Source organism: Hermetia illucens, chromosome 5, assembly GCF_905115235.1.
Source record: "Hermetia illucens chromosome 5, iHerIll2.2.curated.20191125, whole genome shotgun sequence".
NCBI lineage: Eukaryota > Metazoa > Arthropoda > Insecta > Diptera > Stratiomyidae > Hermetia > Hermetia illucens.
In genome coordinates, this window is record NC_051853.1 from 30,854,402 (window position 1) to 30,874,504 (window position 20,103).

General features: G+C 39.9%; 1 protein-coding gene across 3 annotated transcripts in view; it reads left to right on the forward strand.

The window, feature by feature from the left end:
• The window catches only part of LOC119657246 (transcription factor Sp9), a 123,810-nt gene extending 112,589 nt beyond the window's left edge, over positions 1 to 11,221 (forward strand). Inside the window, exons 2-4 of one of the 3 annotated variants that reach the window (XM_038064063.1) lie at positions 7,602 to 7,858; positions 7,922 to 8,616; positions 8,707 to 11,221. In XM_038064063.1, coding sequence (XP_037919991.1) covers positions 7,602 to 7,858; positions 7,922 to 8,616; positions 8,707 to 9,074 — 1,320 coding nt within the window. In that variant the 3' untranslated portion in view covers positions 9,075 to 11,221. Of the gene's footprint in view, positions 1 to 7,601; positions 7,859 to 7,921 lie in introns of all 3 variants that reach the window. The other 2 variants (XM_038064062.1, XM_038064061.1) reach the window with 2 other exon arrangements.
• Positions 11,222 to 20,103: the final 8,882 nt, after the last annotated feature.

Sequence of the window (20,103 nt, forward strand, 5' to 3'; positions counted from 1 at the left end):
TCCATTTTGGCCAGGTTCCGATGGAAGCCCGTGGAGTATCTTTTCAAAACAAAACCTGACTAGGTGACCTGCAGTCATGCTGAACGATCCCATGAAGGAGTCCATGAAACCTGTCTTCGGATGGATTATATTAAGAATTATGGAAAATATTTACGAGGGACAGAAAGAAGAATTGAGTAAAGGAAGTCATTAAGATACAAGCCATACTGGATCAAACCTCGGATTTTGTTTAGGGATTTGAAGCCTTAGCGCCGGGATTATGGGCTTGGTGTAAAAGACACGCCGCCTGTCATCTCAGCGCCACAAAGAAACTAGGCCCCTCGTAGTCAACATGTAGGGCTGATTGCTTCCAATTGATTTTTTTTTGGATGCAAAGATATTGATAATTCATGCGAGTGTGATTGCCATTGAGGTAATCATTGGTGAATTCGGTAAAATCTTTTTTTTGAAGTAGTGATATTCACTATATTTTTTGCTACCGAGGAAACTGTCTAGCTTGAGGGGAAAATTCCTCAAACACTGAAGTCATTGTATTTCAGCTTTGTAGTGAATACACCCCTGGTAATCATGGAGTAAGTGGAACATTTTTGATTCTAGATGGAATCAGTGGCTCCGACTAATTGTTTCGTGGATCAGATTTATAAACCGTGTCGAATGGAGAATTTCTTCAGTAACCTCTGTGTATATTTTCCATCTTTTTCAATGTTAGAATATTCTCGTAATTTTTTAAAGACACTTGCTACCTGCTCTTTATGAATGTTTCTCATACAAAGGTATAAATTCATTCATACAAAGGTATATCATTTATATGATTAATATCCTTTGTCGTAGAGGTGAGACGGGTTTTGTTCTCTAGATATAATTACCGGAAATGGTATCAGATTTTTGATCGGTTTTTCTCACTGAGACCGCGGTCGCCAAATGAGGACGAGTGTAAAAGCTGATCGTCAATAGAAGTAGAATCAGTATAATATATATATATTCGGAAGAATAAAAGAAGAATACCATGAGAAAAGCCTAGTGGCATCTCCTTCACAGCTCCTAGTTTCAAAATCTGTAATGCGCCAACACATCGGAGAAAGTATGGTCTCAAAATATTCCTTCTTAAATGCAGCCAGCACAGTGTCTTTTTAGTGTTACGAGTTCACGAGGAAGACAACTTACAGAAGAAAAATTATTTGATATTCTTAAAACAACGGGGGGGGGCGTACTTGTAAGCATGTCTACCCATTTAGGTTTCCAGTACAATTTGATTCTCTTAGATAATACTGCAAACCTACCTCTGGATACCTGTAGATTTGTATAACCACGTCCCAATCTGTGCCATCCCTTCATCTGAGGCAGGCTCTGCCACATATTCTTAATGTTTTCATATTGACCACTCAAATATTCTATTCTACAAAATCTTTCGGACCTGAAATGCCGAACTTCCGATTTCTGACTTGTTTTATTATTATATATATATATGTGTTGAATTATCTTCAATTATCCGGATTAGGCGATTTCATCACCGCAGCCTATTCAGCCGGATTTTATCCTCCTGTCCGGAACGAAAAACTTTTATTAAGAAACCAAGTTTCCGATGAATACAAGAGGACTGGTAAGATCATTCTCATGTACGGTACCATAGCCCTGCTTTGGATTTTCGACCTTAATTGGGGAAAATTTTCAACAGTTTTAAAGTTGGCCACTCCTACTTTTATTGCTTTCAATTGGCAATTGCTATTTGATTTTGTTGTTGTTTTTGGTGTTGACTTTGCCACCACGAACATTCGTCGTGTTTTTATTGATGTGGAGTCCAAGATATCATGTCGCCTATTCGATCAGAATGAAGACGATCTAGGCTTTTCAGGTTGTTTTTCCGACTATGTCGATATGTTGGGTAGAATTGAGAGGATAGTACCTCTGTCCTTTATACCAGCATCACGGATCACTTTTTCCAATGTCAAGGATATCCTCTTTTCTTAGACTGTTGTTGATTTTAAAAAGATTTGAGGGTGATCTTGCCGCTTTCACTTGGTCTCGATCATTGGTCAGGATGAACTGTGACAGTTTTAATAATTTTGTCGGGATACCAAATTCTCTCTGTAAATGGCCAGTTTCACTCGGGCGATGCTATAATAGGTGGCCTTAAAGTCGATGAAAAGTTGGTGCAACTGATGATTAGCTGTGTAAATCATACTTGTGGCAGGCTTTGAAAATCCGCACCTTTGCCCTCTAGACTCTGTACTTTCCACTCCTCGTCCTGAGAGTTACTGCAGCTTCTGGTTCGATTTTTTTTTTGGCGCAGAGTGCAGTTATTCGCTAATACTGCAATGTTTGCATTTCTAGGATACCAGTTCCTAGCACAGGGTTTGGCTGTTACAATATACGGTGCAGTGGGTTTTGTCTAGGAAACTGGCCCTTGTCTAGTGAATCTCTTCCAACGTAGTGGCATCTGTCTTACATTGAAACAAGGTATCGGCCAGCTATTGAGCAGCTTTTCCTGTGTACAAGAAGCGCACGATCCATGGGAATTATTATCAGAAGGGCTAAAACTGAGATAATTGGTGGAATTAGGGAGAATCTTTAACGGAACATTTATAAACAGCTGTCAAGTTCGCTGAAGACCTTTAAAGAACTATTCAGCCAATACTCGTACAGTACCTACCCTTACCGGTACCTCATATTACTTTTACCTTACTTTAGCTCCTGTAACGCTGAGAAAGCCAAAACCATATGAGGACATGAAAAAATAATGTATCATCATTGTAAAATGAGAAGGGAAATGACGGTGAATCAAGTGGCATCATTAGTGAACATTGAAAACGTAGAAAGAAAAATCGATTCTGCCGAAGGTTATTTGTCTAATCAATTTTGGAGCAAAAGAATGATTGTTCAGTATTTAACTAAAAGACTTTTTATTGGTTACAAATCTTGTATTTCGGGAACCAACTTTTCCCTTCTTCAGTGCCTTACATCCAGAGATTTTACCCAGATCATATCTAGCCACTGCAAAACTTTTGTGCAAGCTTTGGTATTTTTTCAGTCTACCCGATTCTTTAAAGCATTCCACTACACGTGTGGGGGATCTGGTTCTTTGTAACTGTGTCTATTAATCAGTATTCTTCATTCTATCTTTTCCCTTTATTAATTGGAGTTTTCACTATTCTGTTAACCATGGCATCCTAAGCTGTCATTTTTTGCTGGAAATCATGATGCAAAGGTTATGAGATGATTCGTTGGGTACTCGTTGGTTTTGTGTATGTTATGTTATATTCGATCTTCCACTTTAGGTCCTTCTGTTTCCGTACCTTCCTCTATATTTTGCTTAATTTATCAAAAACTTCATCTATTTCATTCTTCTTGACAATCGCCGACACAGTCACTACGTTCTTAATCCAAAATTTGGGGAGTATATCTCCCTTTGTAAATTTACATTCTATATTTTTCCTAAGTATTCCACACAAGACTGGAGTTGATGGGTTCCTAATTGCTGCTCCGGTTCTTGCTTTGTAGAACTTATCCCTAAAACTTATCCCTAAAGAGGGTTTGAAAAAACGATAACTAACGGTTTCGTCCAGGGCAGAGGCAACTGATCAGACCCTGCCTCACCTGTGGCCTGGAAGCAGAGTGACTGAAATTGGCAACAGATAGAAAACGTTCCATTATATAACTGCAAAAACATCACAAGCGTGCGAATTATATCCAAGTGCCAACAGTTTGAGCCTAAACTAGGCCCAAGCTAGATTTTTGTTTGGGATATTAGGGATTCTAAGTTCACATCTACTTGATGTTGGACCAGACCAAATGGAGGGCAACTTACTCTCTCGTTTTCTGGTCCCCTCTTTCGGGGTATTACCAAGTATACAAAAAAAGACGACTAATAGTTTCATCCAGGGTGGGCAGAGGCAACACATCAGACGCTGCCTCATGTCTGCTTTGTCTTCTTTGTATACTTGTATACTTGGGTGCTATGCTCCAAAAGAGTCTAACAACAAGTAGATGTGAACTTATATCCAAAAAAAAGGATTTGGATTGTTTACTACATTAGACTCGAGAAGTATGTATATGGTTGCCATTGACGTTTGTATGGGGTATGCATCAACCATGACTATTTGTCGTCGTTGTTAGTTCCTGACACTGCCCTTCACTTGATCCTTCAGGACTTCAATGGAAACTTGTACTTTTCCTCCATTCTTCTGTGTTACGCAGCTCTATTTTCTGCAGAAATTTAGGTAGAACTCGGCTCCAACCCTGGGAGTTTCCCATGTATGTTCGTGTTAGTTTTTGCGCTACATTTGCGATAGCATGATAATAAATTTGAAGAGCAGTCTCATTGAAAATCAAATAACCAAAAAAAAAAATGGCGGTGCGATGGTTGAGGCGGTAGAGCGTCAGCCTCCTAATCTCGCTACTCTGGGTTTGAATCCCAGTCGTCATGGGTGTTCTGTGTTCATCTTGTGCTAGTCTCGTTGCTGTTAGCTTATCATTTGCACAGCGTTAAATGTGATGATTGTGAAACCGAAGCACAATCTGACTGTGTGGAGGTGCTATACTTCACGAAGGAGTGAACAGGAATACTCAAATTAATGATATAATAACAACAGGGGACTGTGTGGATATCCTATAATCCCCAAAGGTGTAAAGAGGAGAGATCATATATCGTCCATATGCCTCAGATCCTACTCAGTCTGGTAATGATTTTTTACCGTTTTTAAGGTTTTGTGTTAAAAAAAATAGGAGCAGTGTGATCAAAGTGGTTACAAAATGGCATTCTCTCCCTTATATTAATTCAGAAACACGACTCGAGTATTAATTACAATGAAGATAAAATCGCTTTGTAAAATTTAGGCCTAAGCCGGCTGAGGCTAAACTATCAAACTCGGTTTAATGTCAATCTGAAAGGTTAGGAAGATAATAACTCATAAATGCAGACAGCACCCTTCTAGCTAATGGGGAGTCTCAATATGTACAAAAGGGGAGGGGCTGAAAAATTTTTGTTACCAAGTATAGTCGTGTGAGGTATCAAATGAAAAGCCTCGATTAGTACTTTCCGAAGTCGGTCTAAGTTTTGACATTTATTCAAAAGGCGAGAAATGTGATCATTTCTTTCACTGGACCGTTCTTAAAAATTATCCAACCGAAAAAAAACTGTAAAAATCACGAAACTGCATGTATACGGTGTCTATGCCTCAAAATGTCCATACCGATAACTACTCAAATTAAGTCAACAATAGTATATTGCTGTTTTATGGCAGAATTTACTAGAAACTTTACAGTAATAAAAAAATGTATTTATATAGACTATAGTATGAACCATTTCTTCAAGTTTGGTCAAAATCGTACTATTATTGACAAAGCTACAGTAACACAAATTGTCTCTTCCGTGTAAATTTGCTGCAACCCAAAACAGTAAATATCAATATCACATTAAAGTAAATAGTCTGACATGCTAAGCCCCTATACAATACGGGGTACGTACAAATTGAATAGTTCTGCACTCAAATATATTTACATGAAGAATACGCGAAACCTTTCACCCCAGAAACGCCAGGCTTTCGACTTTTAGTTTGTTAGGTGTTTGCTTACCAATTTAGAAATTTATCTGTTTTCTTCATCATAAGAGACACTTCACCATTTTCTTCTGGAAAAATATGCCTCGATCTTTTGTCCTTCTCTGTGAATTTCAAGAATTGACAATGATTGGTTCGGCATGTTAGAGTAGGTAGATTGGTATAAGTAGCCTCCCCGAAGAGAGTAGGTAGATAGGTATCAGTAGCCTCCCCGAAGAGACCAATTAGCGCTGTGGTACGCCGTTTTGATACCACAACTTCCTAACATCACAACTGCTGTGGTCAGAGCCAGCTCAGATCTTCAGAGCCAACCCATAGCATCACGAAGGAAAACAGCTCTCCCACCTTGCAGCTAGAGATCTTTCTGAGGTCCTCAAATAATAGTTCGCCTTCCTCTTTTCCTCCGCTTCGGCAGTACGAATTGTAGGGCGTACCGAATCCGCCGCGTAGGGCATACCGCCTTTTTAGACCATTGTTACGTAGACCTAAGTAATCTTGTAGGCACTCGCAGAATTTTGCAGGCTTTATTGGTTTTCATTTTGGATTCATTTAACTCTGAGTGAACAGGTCCATCTTTTCGTGAGAAATTAGGAACAAATCCACATGGCGCTACCAGTTAAAGTATGTGTTTTGGGAACCTTAACGAGTGGAAAACTTTGACAGGTAAAAAACATCCGTCTAAATTTATGAACGTCTAAAATTTATTATCGCCAATTGGATAAATTATAGGGAACTGCGTTTTTTGATATGAGAGATTTCTGATATTCGTGGTGTAAATTAAACTCGTCGGTTGAATACCTTTAAATAAGGTGAAAGTTACTTGACCCATTCAGCACACTATCCTAATATGTTATCATTATGGGTTCGATGGGTTTTCATTGATTAGCCATAACCTCCAGAAAACCCCGTGTATCATTTTTCCTTGACTGTAGCTTGGGTCTGTGATGAATTACCACTTGCAGAAACAAAATAGGCTCTGTCAATATCTACTACTGTAATTAAATTTTGCACTTGAGCTGAGGATAGCCTCCAATTAGAGCGAATGACCTCTAAAATACACACTTGCAGGTGCTGATTGACAACCCCATCGAATTCCACTAGGATCCTCCGAACTGCAACCTTTGATTTTCAACTGATTACTCTGTACTTTTTACTTCCAAATAAATTTTACTGAACACACAATATTAAAACTTGTTAGTTGCCCCATAGCCACGTTGATTATTCGTCGAGCATACCAAACATTCTCCTCCATTTTATGGGAAAATCAAACTAATTTCGAAAATACATGAACCATTATGGATTCGCACTCGCATGTAATCAATAATTGAGCCACGGATATTATAATCAAATCAAGGGCTAACAACCATCTAATGCGATTCGAAATTGCCCAACCTTCGTAAGCAAAAACAAATCATGGTAACAAGTAAAAACTCAGGGAAAATTAAGGTGTGAATCTGCTAAAGGTTTTGGCATCACCTTAATCGATGATGAGTGTATGATGTGTGTAGACAAACCGGGAACAATAGAGGCACCAATCATACATATGTGGGTAATTTGAATTTTTACGCATACCACACCAGCATTTCGAAATATTTTGAGAATTTTAACAATGCCCTGAATGATTGAAAATTGGGCGGAGAGGCATATCGACATTTCTTGGTGAGGCAGAGTTAATTTATGATGGGCGCGAAGGAAAATAAAACTGAAATTATTGAATTTTTCACGGTGTTTGCATTTGCTCGTAGTTTTTTCCAGAGTATTTGAGGTTATTTTATGGATGATTAATTTAATAAACTTTCATTTTGAACGTACGTGGTCGGTTTGGATGACGTAGCATACATTATTACGTTTTCTTTGGAAAACCATCTGACTTTCATCTTCTCTTATTAAGACTATTACTTCATAAATTGACTAAGCACCACTAGCTAGTCGGGATTTGCTGTGCTTGGAGCCTAGTTTATTCTGAGACTATTTTTTAAATTGAGAAGATTAATTTTCTATGACAAATTTTCTGTATCTAACCAATCGATTTTATTTTTCTTCCAGGATCACCCGAGTCTTAGAGGTACCCCACTAGCTATGCTTGCCGCTCAATGTAATAAACTATCCAGTAAATCTCCACCTCCTCTAGCCGATGCGGCTGTGGGTAAAGGATTCCATCCATGGAAAAAGAGCCCCACTACTCCAATGGGCCAATCTTCACCTTGTGCCATATCATCAGCAGTTAGTTCAGCAGGAATCGCAAGCTCACAAAGATCGCTTCCTTCGAGCACAATCAACACTATGGTTAATATTACTGCAAGGTAGAGTTTCCTTCTAATCAAGAAAAAAAAAGTGTGTAAAAGTATATTCTTCTTCCTTTATAGTCGACCAATTACTTCATCATGCTCAGCAGTATCGACCGGTTCATATGGTAGTGACTTGTATTTCCCGAGTGCAACTACCTCGCCAGCCGTTTCGGAAAACCCACACATGCATCAAGGCTTATTGGGAAAGGTGGAGGGAACAACTTTTGGATCAGTGTATTCAAGACATCCTTATGACTGGCCGTTCAATGCCGTCACGGCTGCAACACATAAAACAGAAGGAGTCAATTCAGGATGGTGGGACATGCATAGTGCTGCTGGAAGTTGGCTTGATATGGGGGGAGCCGGAATGCACTCGACAATGGCGAACTATGCTACAGCTGGTTCAGATTATTCTTCCCTAACACACTCCCTTTCCAATACAGCTCATCTGTTAGGTTCTGGACAACACTTGCTTCAGGATACTTATAAAAGTATGCTGCCAGGGCAAGGCGTCGGTGGCTTTGGACTTTCTCATGCCAGTGCAGCGGCTGGATCAGTGCAATCTAGTTCACCACAAACTCCTTCTCCACGGTCGCAGAGAAGGTATGCAGGACGGGCCACTTGCGACTGTCCCAACTGCCAAGAGGCTGAAAGACTAGGACCGGCTGGTGTCCATCTCAGAAAAAAGAACATCCATTCATGTCATATACCAGGATGCGGAAAAGTTTACGGGAAGACCAGTCATCTTAAAGCTCATCTCAGGTGGCACACAGGTGAGCGACCCTTTGTCTGTAATTGGTTATTCTGCGGAAAACGCTTCACTCGGTCCGATGAATTACAACGACATCTTCGTACACACACAGGAGAAAAACGATTTGCATGCCCGATTTGCAATAAACGCTTCATGCGAAGCGATCACTTGGCTAAACACGTGAAGACTCATAATGGTGGCGCTCAGTCAAATGTGAAGAAAGGATCCTCGGAATCATGTAGTGACTCAGAGGAAACAAATCAATCAGAAGGCATGCATCAAAGTCATCCGGGCACACCAACACATCAAGGACTGGCAATATCACATCACATTGGTTCGCCAGGACTTCAACAACAGCAACAACAACAACCATCCCAACAGCAGCAGCAACAACAGCATCATCATCATCATCACCATCACGCACCTAGTCCAGGTATGGACCATGTTGGCAGTTTAGATGTTAAACCCGGGCTGGTTTGAAATACAACTGGGCCCCTTATATACACTCAGGTGCCGGGGTCCTTTTATTAGTTGTTGTTTAACTTTGTTCAATATTAATTTGTTGTTTTTCCTCTCTTTTGTAAACTATGTATTTGCTGAGGTTTTAGATGATAAGATGAAATTTCAATACTAATTGATATGGACTTTACCGATAAATAATTTATCACTATCTGTAAAAAAAATGATTTAATAAAAAAAATTGCAAACAATTCAATGTTCAAATATATGCTTCTGGTATGGACAAAGCTCAGCTCGTTTATTAGTGAAAATCTTTTTTTACATTACCTTCTGTTTGTCTGGGGGAGTGAAAATAAGTGCAACTGAAGTTTCCTTGAGTGAATTATTCCTGGAAGCCATTTATCATGCATTTATAATTCCGAAATCAGAAAAAGGTCCGTATTCTAGTCTTTCAGGGTATAAATATCAGCTTTCTGAAATCCTCTTTGTTGTCTTATTGCGGACGACGCCTGATAACATTACTTTCAAAAGAATTGAGCGTTCTTTGAAAGCGTGCATATCTATGAAAATAACAGTCTTTTTTCCCCAGATATTTTCCCCTGTTCTGCAATTAATTTATGATGTAGTGCAAACGTCATTACTACTTCATTACCCTATCAAAGATACAAAAAAAGTCAGCTGGATTTCACTTAGATCCGGTTAATCGTAACGAAGTAAATATTACCTACTTTAGTTTTCTCTAAAAACGTTGTCATCAATTAATAAGATTGTAGTCCTTTGAATGGTATCCTGGTGTTGCATACATTCCCGTCTAGTTGAAGAACAAAACGGGGCCCCTGACGGCGTTATTAAAATTCGATTAGGCTTACCACAACAATTTTCTTGAAATAATAATAAGGCCCATTAGTAGCACCCTGCAATAAGGAGACAATTGTCACCTCAGATAAATTAATCATGGAGGCTTATTAGTCAAATGAAAAGGATGTAAAATGGCAGGCATAAAAATAATTTGTCATTAAATTAATTCAGGGACATCTGCATTTTAGAGGGGAGCAAAAATTTGGCTGCATTCACACTAGTGACGCATTGTGCACCTGTTTTTCATGTTGCAAAAGCCCTTTCAAATTGTATCTTTTTAGTTATTACAGGGTGAGGTGTGTCCAATTGGCAAAATTAACACAAATTGCATAATTTTTTTAATTTCTCTTAATCGAAATTTAATTCAATCTAAAGGCAGCTAGTCTATACCTAAGCCAAATAATGTTTAAAATATTTGAGCAAGGAAACACATCTTTTTCCAGAAACAGTAAGAAAAGTTTATTGATTGGAATGCAATAAAAAGTGTAAATACCTAAAACAAAAATAAATTATAGTCATTGTTTTTATCTCTACACAAATTAAGAATATTTTAATATAAAAATGCAAACAATCAATCGAATCTTTGTAAATAAAATACTTTTCCAAAATAAAATATTAAAATTTAAATATTCCTTGAAAGATATCTCATGAAAATTTAATTCAAATTAAATTTTGCCAGTTTAAAAAAAGATCTTATTGAAATTTACTCAAAAGTTTAATCTGGAGATTCTATCGCTTGTAAATATCGTTACACCTGCATGAAAACATTGCATCGCAAAACAATTGATAAAATTGACATTATCGAAATTTTCACAAACTTTTTCGATTAAAAATTTCAAAAATCTCGTCCTATGTTATCCTTTAATTCAAGGATAGCAAGGAGTCAACTTCTTTTTCAAATGACACCTTAGAAAGATTGTGATTTTGACTATTTCCTTCGTATGCAAACATGAAAATAACTAAAAGGGTTTATGAGTTTAAGTATTTAATAAATTATTTTTAATCATGCTTCGTTTGAAGAAAAAAAGAATAATTGTTAGAAATGCTTATGCAAAACGAAATTTAACAAAAAGTTTTTAAAGTTAATGAAATTGGTGAAATATCAATGGATGTTAGTGTCGAATATATTATTTAATAGGTAATATTATTGTATTTCGTTTGTTAGTCCTAGGCATAGATTTTAGGAATAATGAAGGAAATTTTAATTGAAATAGTAGATTTATGGATATAAATGAAAGAAATGACAGAACATATGTAAATTCAAATAAATTAATATTTAAAAGAAATATATTATATGTGTGCAAGTCAGAGCAGCTGTTTCTTTTTGGTGTTTTGTTTAAATGGTAATTTCTGCACAAAATTCATGGCTTTTATCGGTGTTTCCGCGACATTTTTTTTTGTGGGGCAGGGTAGGTAAATGCATTTACGCACAGAAGACTCCCACAACGGTACGTCGTTGGACTACCAACTAAACACCTCCCCATCATCAGAGAGCTAGACTGGAACCGTTTGTCACATTACTTCTGGCTAGTCCCCGAATTCTCCCGCTTTGCGCAGTCGTCAAATCAGTGAATTCCCTTTACCAAAGAGAGGGGAGAGGAGGAAGGGAACTGCCATCCGACTCCTCCGCCGGTGGAGCTCGATCTTCTTTGCAACGAGAAAGACCCGAATGTAGTGGGCAACACAGTTCCACCAGCACTCCTCAGCACCTCCTCGAAACTGTTGTCTAGGGAGAGATCCGCAGTATTTAAATAGAGCTGCTGACGAATCCCATCCTACCTTCCACAAGAAAAAAAGTATAATGGGCGTCGTCCGCAACTCCATTGCAAAACACACAATCCGGAGATCGTGCCTTTCCAGTCTTGTGCAGGTAAGACTGAAAACCTCCATTTCCACCTAGGAACTGGGTAAGGAAATAGTCAGTCTCCCCATGCTTCCGATTCAGCCACGCACCTAAGTTTCCGATGAGCCGGACAGTCCATACGCCTCTAGTTTTATTTTGCCTAAAGAATTGCCACTCATCTAGGGTGCGTTCTTCACGAGCAGCCACCTCCCTTGGCTAAGCTTTGAGTCAAGAGCCCATCCGAGGTACTTTACCGTTGGTTTTGACTCGATTATCGACTCGCCGAACGATATGGGACGCAGAGTCGGAATTCTCTTTTTAGTCTGGATCACCTTTTAAGTACTGCTTCAGAGAATGTAACTTTATTTATCTGAGTGTGATTAAGCGGTATTTCTAGCGATTAAATTATTTGAAACAATTAAAACTTGTTTTTTCTATGCTGATTTCTATTTTGCAAAAGGCGATATTTCGGGAACTACCTATTCGCTTCATCAGTGCTACTAGTGAATAAGAAAAACAAGTTTTTATTTTTTCAAATAACGTTATTTGTTGTCCTCGGGTCTATTTCGACTAAGACTTCACCACCACCACAGTTCTGCTCGCTATTTTCCGGTTTGATCTTGTGACGGATTGCACTGAGGACTTCTGCAAAACTCTTGCCTTCCGTCGGTTTAATAAGAAGAGCTAGCGGTCTAGTTCTCCTTCGTCTCGCCACCTTTTTTTTTTGGTGCTCGGGTCCTTCATGTCCGCCTTAAGTTTAAGTACAGGCTTTTTTGATGACGCGAGGTGTTGTTGTTTCTTGTCCCTCTTCACCTTCTTCTTTTAAGCCCTAGAGTACCTGAGTGAAGTCTTCTTCAGATGCCCCTTCCTACTTTCGTTTTTTGCCCAATACACTCAACAATGCGCTGTCTGCGATCTGTTTGGCACTTGTAGTGTTCTCATCGGGATGGACGGTTGTTTCTGCTTCCCGTGAATTTTCTCTTACTCTCCGTGTCTGCCTATAATATGAAATTCTGTCCAGGAGCTCCCCCATTTCCATCAGCCCGTGTTTCACCCCTTTGCTGACGTTTTTCTAGAGGAGCGACGCAGATCGCATGCAACAGCCCGCCCACTCAGTTTATATTCAAAACCATTTGGTTAGTTTCGGCAGTTTCCACTGTGGTTCGTACTCAAAACGATGGAAAAAATCGTAGACAATTATATTAGAACGTTTTCTCCCACATAAGTGTCAACACGCTTAACACGCTGACGGATAGATTACGGAATGCCATAGGAACAGAAGAAATAGCACTGGATTCGTTTTTGGACGTCGAAGGAGCGTTCGATAACCCATCGCACATGGAGGTAGATGCCCTGGTTATCCAGGGAGTGGGAACTACCCTGGCTTTCTGGATAAGCAGAATGGTAGGGAGTAGGCAAATAGAAGTACTGACAGGTACGAATTATATTGTCATGAACACTACTGAAGGTTGCCTGCGGGGTGGGCTATTATCACCGTTTATGTGGAGTATTCTGGTTGAAAAGTTTCTAGGGGAGCTAATAAATATTGGAATACCAGTTCAGAGTTACGCTGACGGCCTTGTTTTAAACTATAGAGACAAATATGAGGATATCCTAGAGAAAACAAACTGGATTAAAAATTGGTAATGCCTGGTGGACGAAGGTGGGGCTGTACATCAATCCAGCCAAAGCAACTATAGAACCATTAAGCGTAAGCTTGTTCACCTGAGAGCCAATGGGTTACATGGCGTGGAGATGAAACGAAAAACAGAAGTCAAATATTTGGGAATTACACTAGACCGGAAATTACACTGGAAGACGGATTTAGGAAACACATATTGAAAATACACGAGGACCTTGACGATTGTCAGGAAAAAAATGGGGTGCAACTCGAAGATAGAATTTTGGATACTCACTGCAATAGTTATGCCAATGACTGGGGCGGTAGTCCGGGCAGAATAAACTGAACTCAGCACAACAGTTAGGGAGGTACACAAAATTCAAGGACTGGTTTGCGTGAGTATCAGTAGACAATAAAGACATGTCCAACGGCATAGCTGGAAGTCCTTCTGGGATTACCTCCACTCCATCTTCACATACAGATGCAAGCAACGAAGGAGATCTTCAGAATGGTCGGGAGTAACTGTGAGGCGGGGGTTTCCTTCATCAATGAAAGATTGATATTCTTTCCAGGCAAGGGATAACGTGGAAATCACCTTTCATTTCGTTGAGAAGTTTGGAACAGCTTATAGTAACAGGGCAATTGGCAGAACATGACTGCGACCTATGGTTATAACAGCGACTGATTACATGGTATGCTGACGGCATTGGCCTAAGGAAAATGTACTTGGAAGCAATGGGTAAGCACACTAATATATTCAAGGCGGAAATAAACGCCGTAGACAGATGTGCCTTCTCCAACCACCAAAGGAAGTACAGCGGGCAGAACGTTGCTATTCTGACCGACAGCCAAGTTGCAATCAAGGCACTTAGGTCCAACCAGAGAAGCTCCAAACTAGTATGGGGATGTCTTAAGGGGCTTAACATGCCCGGCTCGCACAATTATTACAGGTATAAGTATAATAACACGTGGACAATAGTTGTTTTAGAACGCAGTGTAAGTTAAGTTAAGAATATAAGCGCATGCCAGGCACTTGGGGTATATATTCCGATACTACCATTTGAGCCCGCAGCCTAGTATCTATGAATCGATTGAGAGGATCTTGGCCCTGAGCTGAGATCTTGGGGCACCTCGAGCAAATGGTTTGCCATTCCCTCATCGCTTTTCCTGCACTTCCCTCTCTGAAAACGTGAAAGGCGGCATCACGTCCTCTTCACTGGACTTAGGGTCGACACTTTCAACCTGAGGGTCCCTAGCCCAAAGTAGAGCCGGCAGTCCGATTGCTTCCAAACCATTTCAATTTCTGGTTCAGAAATGCCAATAGTAAATAAAATTCCTGGCCTTTGGGCTCTCTCTCCTGCTCTGCCACCTGGCAGCATCCAGGTGGAGGTGTTAAGGTTATTTTGAACACCAAGTTGTTCCGGAGCATCAACGTCGTTATGCTTCTCATCTAAAAGTCAGATACCATCTTCCGCGTTAGCTGCGCACCCCACACATGTCTTTGAGGGAGGCGCAGTATCGTCTAAGCCAATCATTCGTATTACTATCAGAAAAGTTTAGCCTTAGCATTTTGTGATATACATCTGCCAGCTCAAAGTGAAGCTCGGTGCCCTGCGAAGATACAATCCTTACAGCTGTTCGTCGGCTTTGATAGCATTGACCGGAAATGAAAGCTGTTGCCCACCGAGCCCGCTTCGTTACCTTTTAGATTGAGGAGTTGGGATCGTCAGAGGACCCCGCCACTTCGGTTTTCTCTTAGCCCTGGCGCCCCTTCCGCTCAACCTTGCTGTAACCTGGGGGTTTTGATTTGTCCAAGAGCGGTTTGCCCAAAGGCGGGTAGCACGGACGCAGTTTGCCTGAAGGCGGTTTGTTTCAAGACTGTTTTTTACTTAAAAACTGATATTTTGCCGTGGGTAAGACTTTGGTAGACTGACTGGAGCCCGATGTCAGGGATGTTGACAAAGCGGGCTTTCTTCGGCTGCTTCGTTAAAGATTAGGTCCCATTCGGATGGACCCTTAATTGAATAATAGGAGATTCTGATTCTAGACTGAGAGTCTCCAACGATGAGCTCAAGGTTGAACTGCCGTGGGGAAAAGTCGCCGGCAGCGTGGATCGCTTCAACAAATCTATTCCTGATGAGCTTTTTGAGCACTTTCCAGGCCATGTCAAACATACACGGCGGTCGGTATGCAGACGCCAGTTCCGGGTCTCCTTTTCCCTTGCTGATCAGCGCTCGCTACACTCTAGCGACAGTTACGTCTCTTTGGTTTTACATGGGTACCTGTCTCGGGGAGTTGATCCCACGGTCTTCTTAAGACACGGATTGATTTTGTGACCGCAATCAGAGCCCCGTTGAGATAAGGAACGGCACCAGTCTATATCGAGTGCATGGCTCAGCATTTATACTGGTGGGTGCAAGACCTACCTAAATCTTTACCTAGCTAAGTACCGCACCCGTGTTGAAATTCAACACCACGTTGAGGCCCGAAGGTCTCTGTTTGCTTAAACGCATCTACAACCCCCATGAAGTTCCCACTAGTGGGCCATCTGCAACAAAAGAGCTGAACGCACATTAAACAAGGAATTATCCTGAAGTATGTGAATCAATATGATACAACGTTTCCTCGTGCCACCACTATGGAGGTTCTCCTCGGCCACTTGGTTTTGGTTCGGCCGACAGGGTTGCCTTCCTCAACGCCACCTCTGAGCACCACCTTCTAGTGCACGGAAAAATGTCCTCTTTCAAGTAACCATTGAATGCCCCGAGTAGGAAGTCTGGCCGTTGGCGGAACACCAATTTGTAAACTTCCGCTGGGATACCATCAGGACCTGGCGCCTTCTTGTTTTTCATGGTGAGAGCTGCTTTTTCAAGCTCTCTCATTTGAAAAGGGGCAATGGCCAAAGCTTTCCGCGCTATTGACGTTAACCCGTATAGGATGTGTGGCGAATAATGCCGGTACAATGTGGTCCATCTGATCGGTACTCAGTATTTAGGGCTTCCGCAGAGCCCCAATTTTCCGCGTGACAAGTTTATAGCCACGGGTTCTAATTCGCCTCGTTGGAAAGGTCCTGCCAGTCGCAAGCTTTGCTTCTATTTATCGCACTGCGTAGGTCGGCAATTTCTACCGTATATGTGTACAGAAATAGCAAGCGTAAATGAGAAAAAGAATTTCCACAAATTTTACAATGATTCAATACGATATAATAGCGACTGGATATAAACTACGCATTCGCAACAATTTATTATTGATTTGCAGATTTTCTGTATTCAGAAAGTAACGTATAATAGAATATCTACATATACATCATGCGCCATATCCAAGCATCCCTAATCTATAATATGACTCCCGCAATCCCACTAATAATGAAATTGTTTTTCATATTGTATCCATTTTACCATGTACCCAACCAAAGGCTATAAATCTTGTCTTACACATTCACCCTTAAATATTCTAATTAGATTATTTCGGGTGGGTTAATTTGAAAACGTTCAAAGAACTCATGACAATGTGGTAATGCACAAGGATCACTTCCTATGCATACGCACTACTATGTATAGGGAAATACGAGAATAATGCAAGAAGCGCTCCATTGAAATTCCAATTATTCGCTCCTGGGGGTCGTGATGCCAACGATATGTTACACAAATGAAGATTTGTGGTGCAGCTTTCCCATTTTCATTCCACTGTTTTGGTGAAATTCAATAATTACATGGAACGTAAATAAATATTGTTTAATTGGGAATTGACATCGGTGGAGAGATTGAAAATCGAGTCGATTTATGGGATACATATTCAAAAGGATCATCATTAGAAGTAATATTATAGTTGAGAAGGGTTTGAGTTTCAATGATTGAGCACGATTGAGAGGGCAACTCCTAATCAAGTCTGAGCTAATATAATTTCTCGCAGGCAGACTTTAAGCAAATACATTATCCGAAAGGGGGAACAACTCCATTAATAACCTTGAAACCGAGATTCCATCTTCCAAAGACAACATGCATTGACACATTCAACAATAGAACTGAACTGCATGCAAAAGTTGCAAGAGTAATAAAATAATAAAGATATAAACGAGATTCACCATCCTGAAAATCCACAATTCCAGATGTTAAACAATCTGTGTCAAGTAATGCGTTACATTTAAACTGAGCAAAAAATTACATTATTTCCGTAACTCGATCGTAAAAGGGAAGCTGCTCATATATCCAAATGATACTTAATTTCCTCATTAACTCGACTGTATCGAAAAACACTCATCGGGTGTTCACATGCTAGTTAGGAGAAGCTGAGACATTGTGTTACAATGTGTGAAATATATGGACATGCATCCAACATATTGTGACATTGCTTCAAAGGGGAGAGCCATGGATTTTCTGTTTTTGCCATTTAATTATTCATCATCATCACCATTGCCATCATCACCCTTTGAAACTATAGCATGGTTTAAAGGAAAAAAATCAATAGTAAAGGTTAAGGGATAATGGTATTCTTAAGCAAAGATATGTTTAGGGTAGATAGAAGTCAATGGGAAAGTTATCAAATTATCTTTTAGAGGGGCTTTTCCTATATTTCTTTATAACAGCTGAAAATCAAACCCTTTCGAAGCTAAATAAGCTACCTAATTTCAAAGATGATAGAGTGAAAAAAATCCTTTATAAAAAAAAGTTATTCAAAAGATTATCCATCAGAAGCTTCTGTCAATTTCACCGTCATTGGCTTTTTTGCATCAAGGTCCATGTCTCGCTTCCAAAGCATAAAACACAACGATGGACTAACAATTGATTTTCAAAACCAAAAAAAACCTTGTCAAACCGAATATTTGAAAAATTAGTTGCCGAAATAGAATGCGTGGTAAAATTAAGAATCACGTCTGTCATCCTAAAAATTTCCTTCATTGATGAGAAGGATCATGACATGTTGTTAACGTCGTCCGCGTAGGGCACTATTTTGTTGGACTTGTAGAAAAGTATACCTTTGACATCAACTGGGAGCTTCCTTATAACGTGCACTACAGACAAATTGAATAAAAGTGGGGTAGCCCATCACCCGGCTATAGTCCGTTCCTTGCCCTCGTGATCCTGACTTGGACTGTCTTGTTACTGCGTTTACCTTACTACGTTTTAGTCAGTTTGACAAATTTAGCTGCAATGTCGAAAACATAGATTATTTTGTTCCATTTATTCCAGTCTACACTGCCGTTTGCAAGTATAAAATCCGTAAATATTTGGCGGACGTTAATACTAAATCCTAACACTTTCTTGCCCCTTATTTGACGGCAGAAGGTGATCATTTGTTGATTATACAGATCAGAACCTTCTCTGATAGTCTCCAATCATTTTGTCAGCATACACATTGACCTTGCATTATAATTTTTACAAAGCAGTGATAAGGGGCCCGTGGGCCAGAAAAGAATAAGTAAGTTGCTTTAAAAGTGGTCCATCAGCACCCGTTTGGTGGCGGATTCTACATCGTCCAGCTTTGAAGAATCAATATATTGTTCGTCAAGTGGTATTGTTGCTTCTAGTGGTTGAGTTTCCGGTGGGATTTAAGCGCCCCTTTAAAATATGATGCCTACCGTTCCCTGCTTTTCTTTTTGGTAACCGTTAATCGACCTATCCATCCTTTTACAGAATTTTTGTAGAATTAATTGGGAACCACGTCTCAGGCTTTTTATTAGTTGTAGGTTTCCTGATCGGCAAATTGTTATCAACTTCTCTCGGTAGATGGTTAAAATATTTCCACATTTTAAGGTTTCATTGAAAACAAAACCTTATTAAAATCGGTTCACTCTCTGTCTGCCTATCTGTTGGTCTGCCTGTCTGTCTGTCACACGCACTTTTCTTATTGGTGGTTACCTCTATTGACAAAAAATTCGGAGAAAGGTTGAAACTGTGCATTCCCCATGCACCTAAAAGAGTCCTCATACACCTAAAAGAGAGGTGGAAAAATTTTCCTCACCGAATATAGCCACGAACAACGATCCGGGTATCAAATGACAGGTCTGGATTACCACTTTTCGAAGCAGGTATTAGCTTTGATATTGGTTGCAATGGGAAGGTGTCAGGGGGTCCGAAAAGGATCAATTACCCGGGCCCGTTCCTAGAAACTACCCAACAGAAAAACCCGAGAAAACTATGATGGTCCATGCATGGCCCCGAAATACTCTCCGCTACTATATCTGGTCAGATAAAGTTAATAAAAGTGTATTATTATATTTTGGAAATTTACTGCGAACACCCATATGTTCGTCCTAGATTCGTGCAGTAATGTAAGTTTTAATATGAGGCAGCACATCGGAAAGTCTGGTGGAAATCCTACCATTATTAATAATGTTGTAGCAAGCCAAATTTGCCCCTTTCGCGCCAAATGACTACTCTCTAAGAGATAAAATGTCTATTCAAAATCGAATTGAATATCGGGTGTTTTCAATGTATACACAATGAACTATATATAAATGGAACTAGCGTGCACCCAAATATTCTTACATAAAAAATCAACAAAACTTTTCTTTCCTAAGGTGCCGAGCGTAGTTCTTGTAAAATAGTAAGTAATGATTCTTCAATATATTTACTGCAGTTTCTCTTCAGTAACTGAAGATATCACCCACTCGTTGAGTTGGATGCCCTTTTGACTTGTGCTGTTTTCAGGCGCGGCAGGGTGCCTACAATAATCTTTGTTCTCGAAAACTTTTCATTCCCACCTTGCAAACACTACCTCAAGGGTTT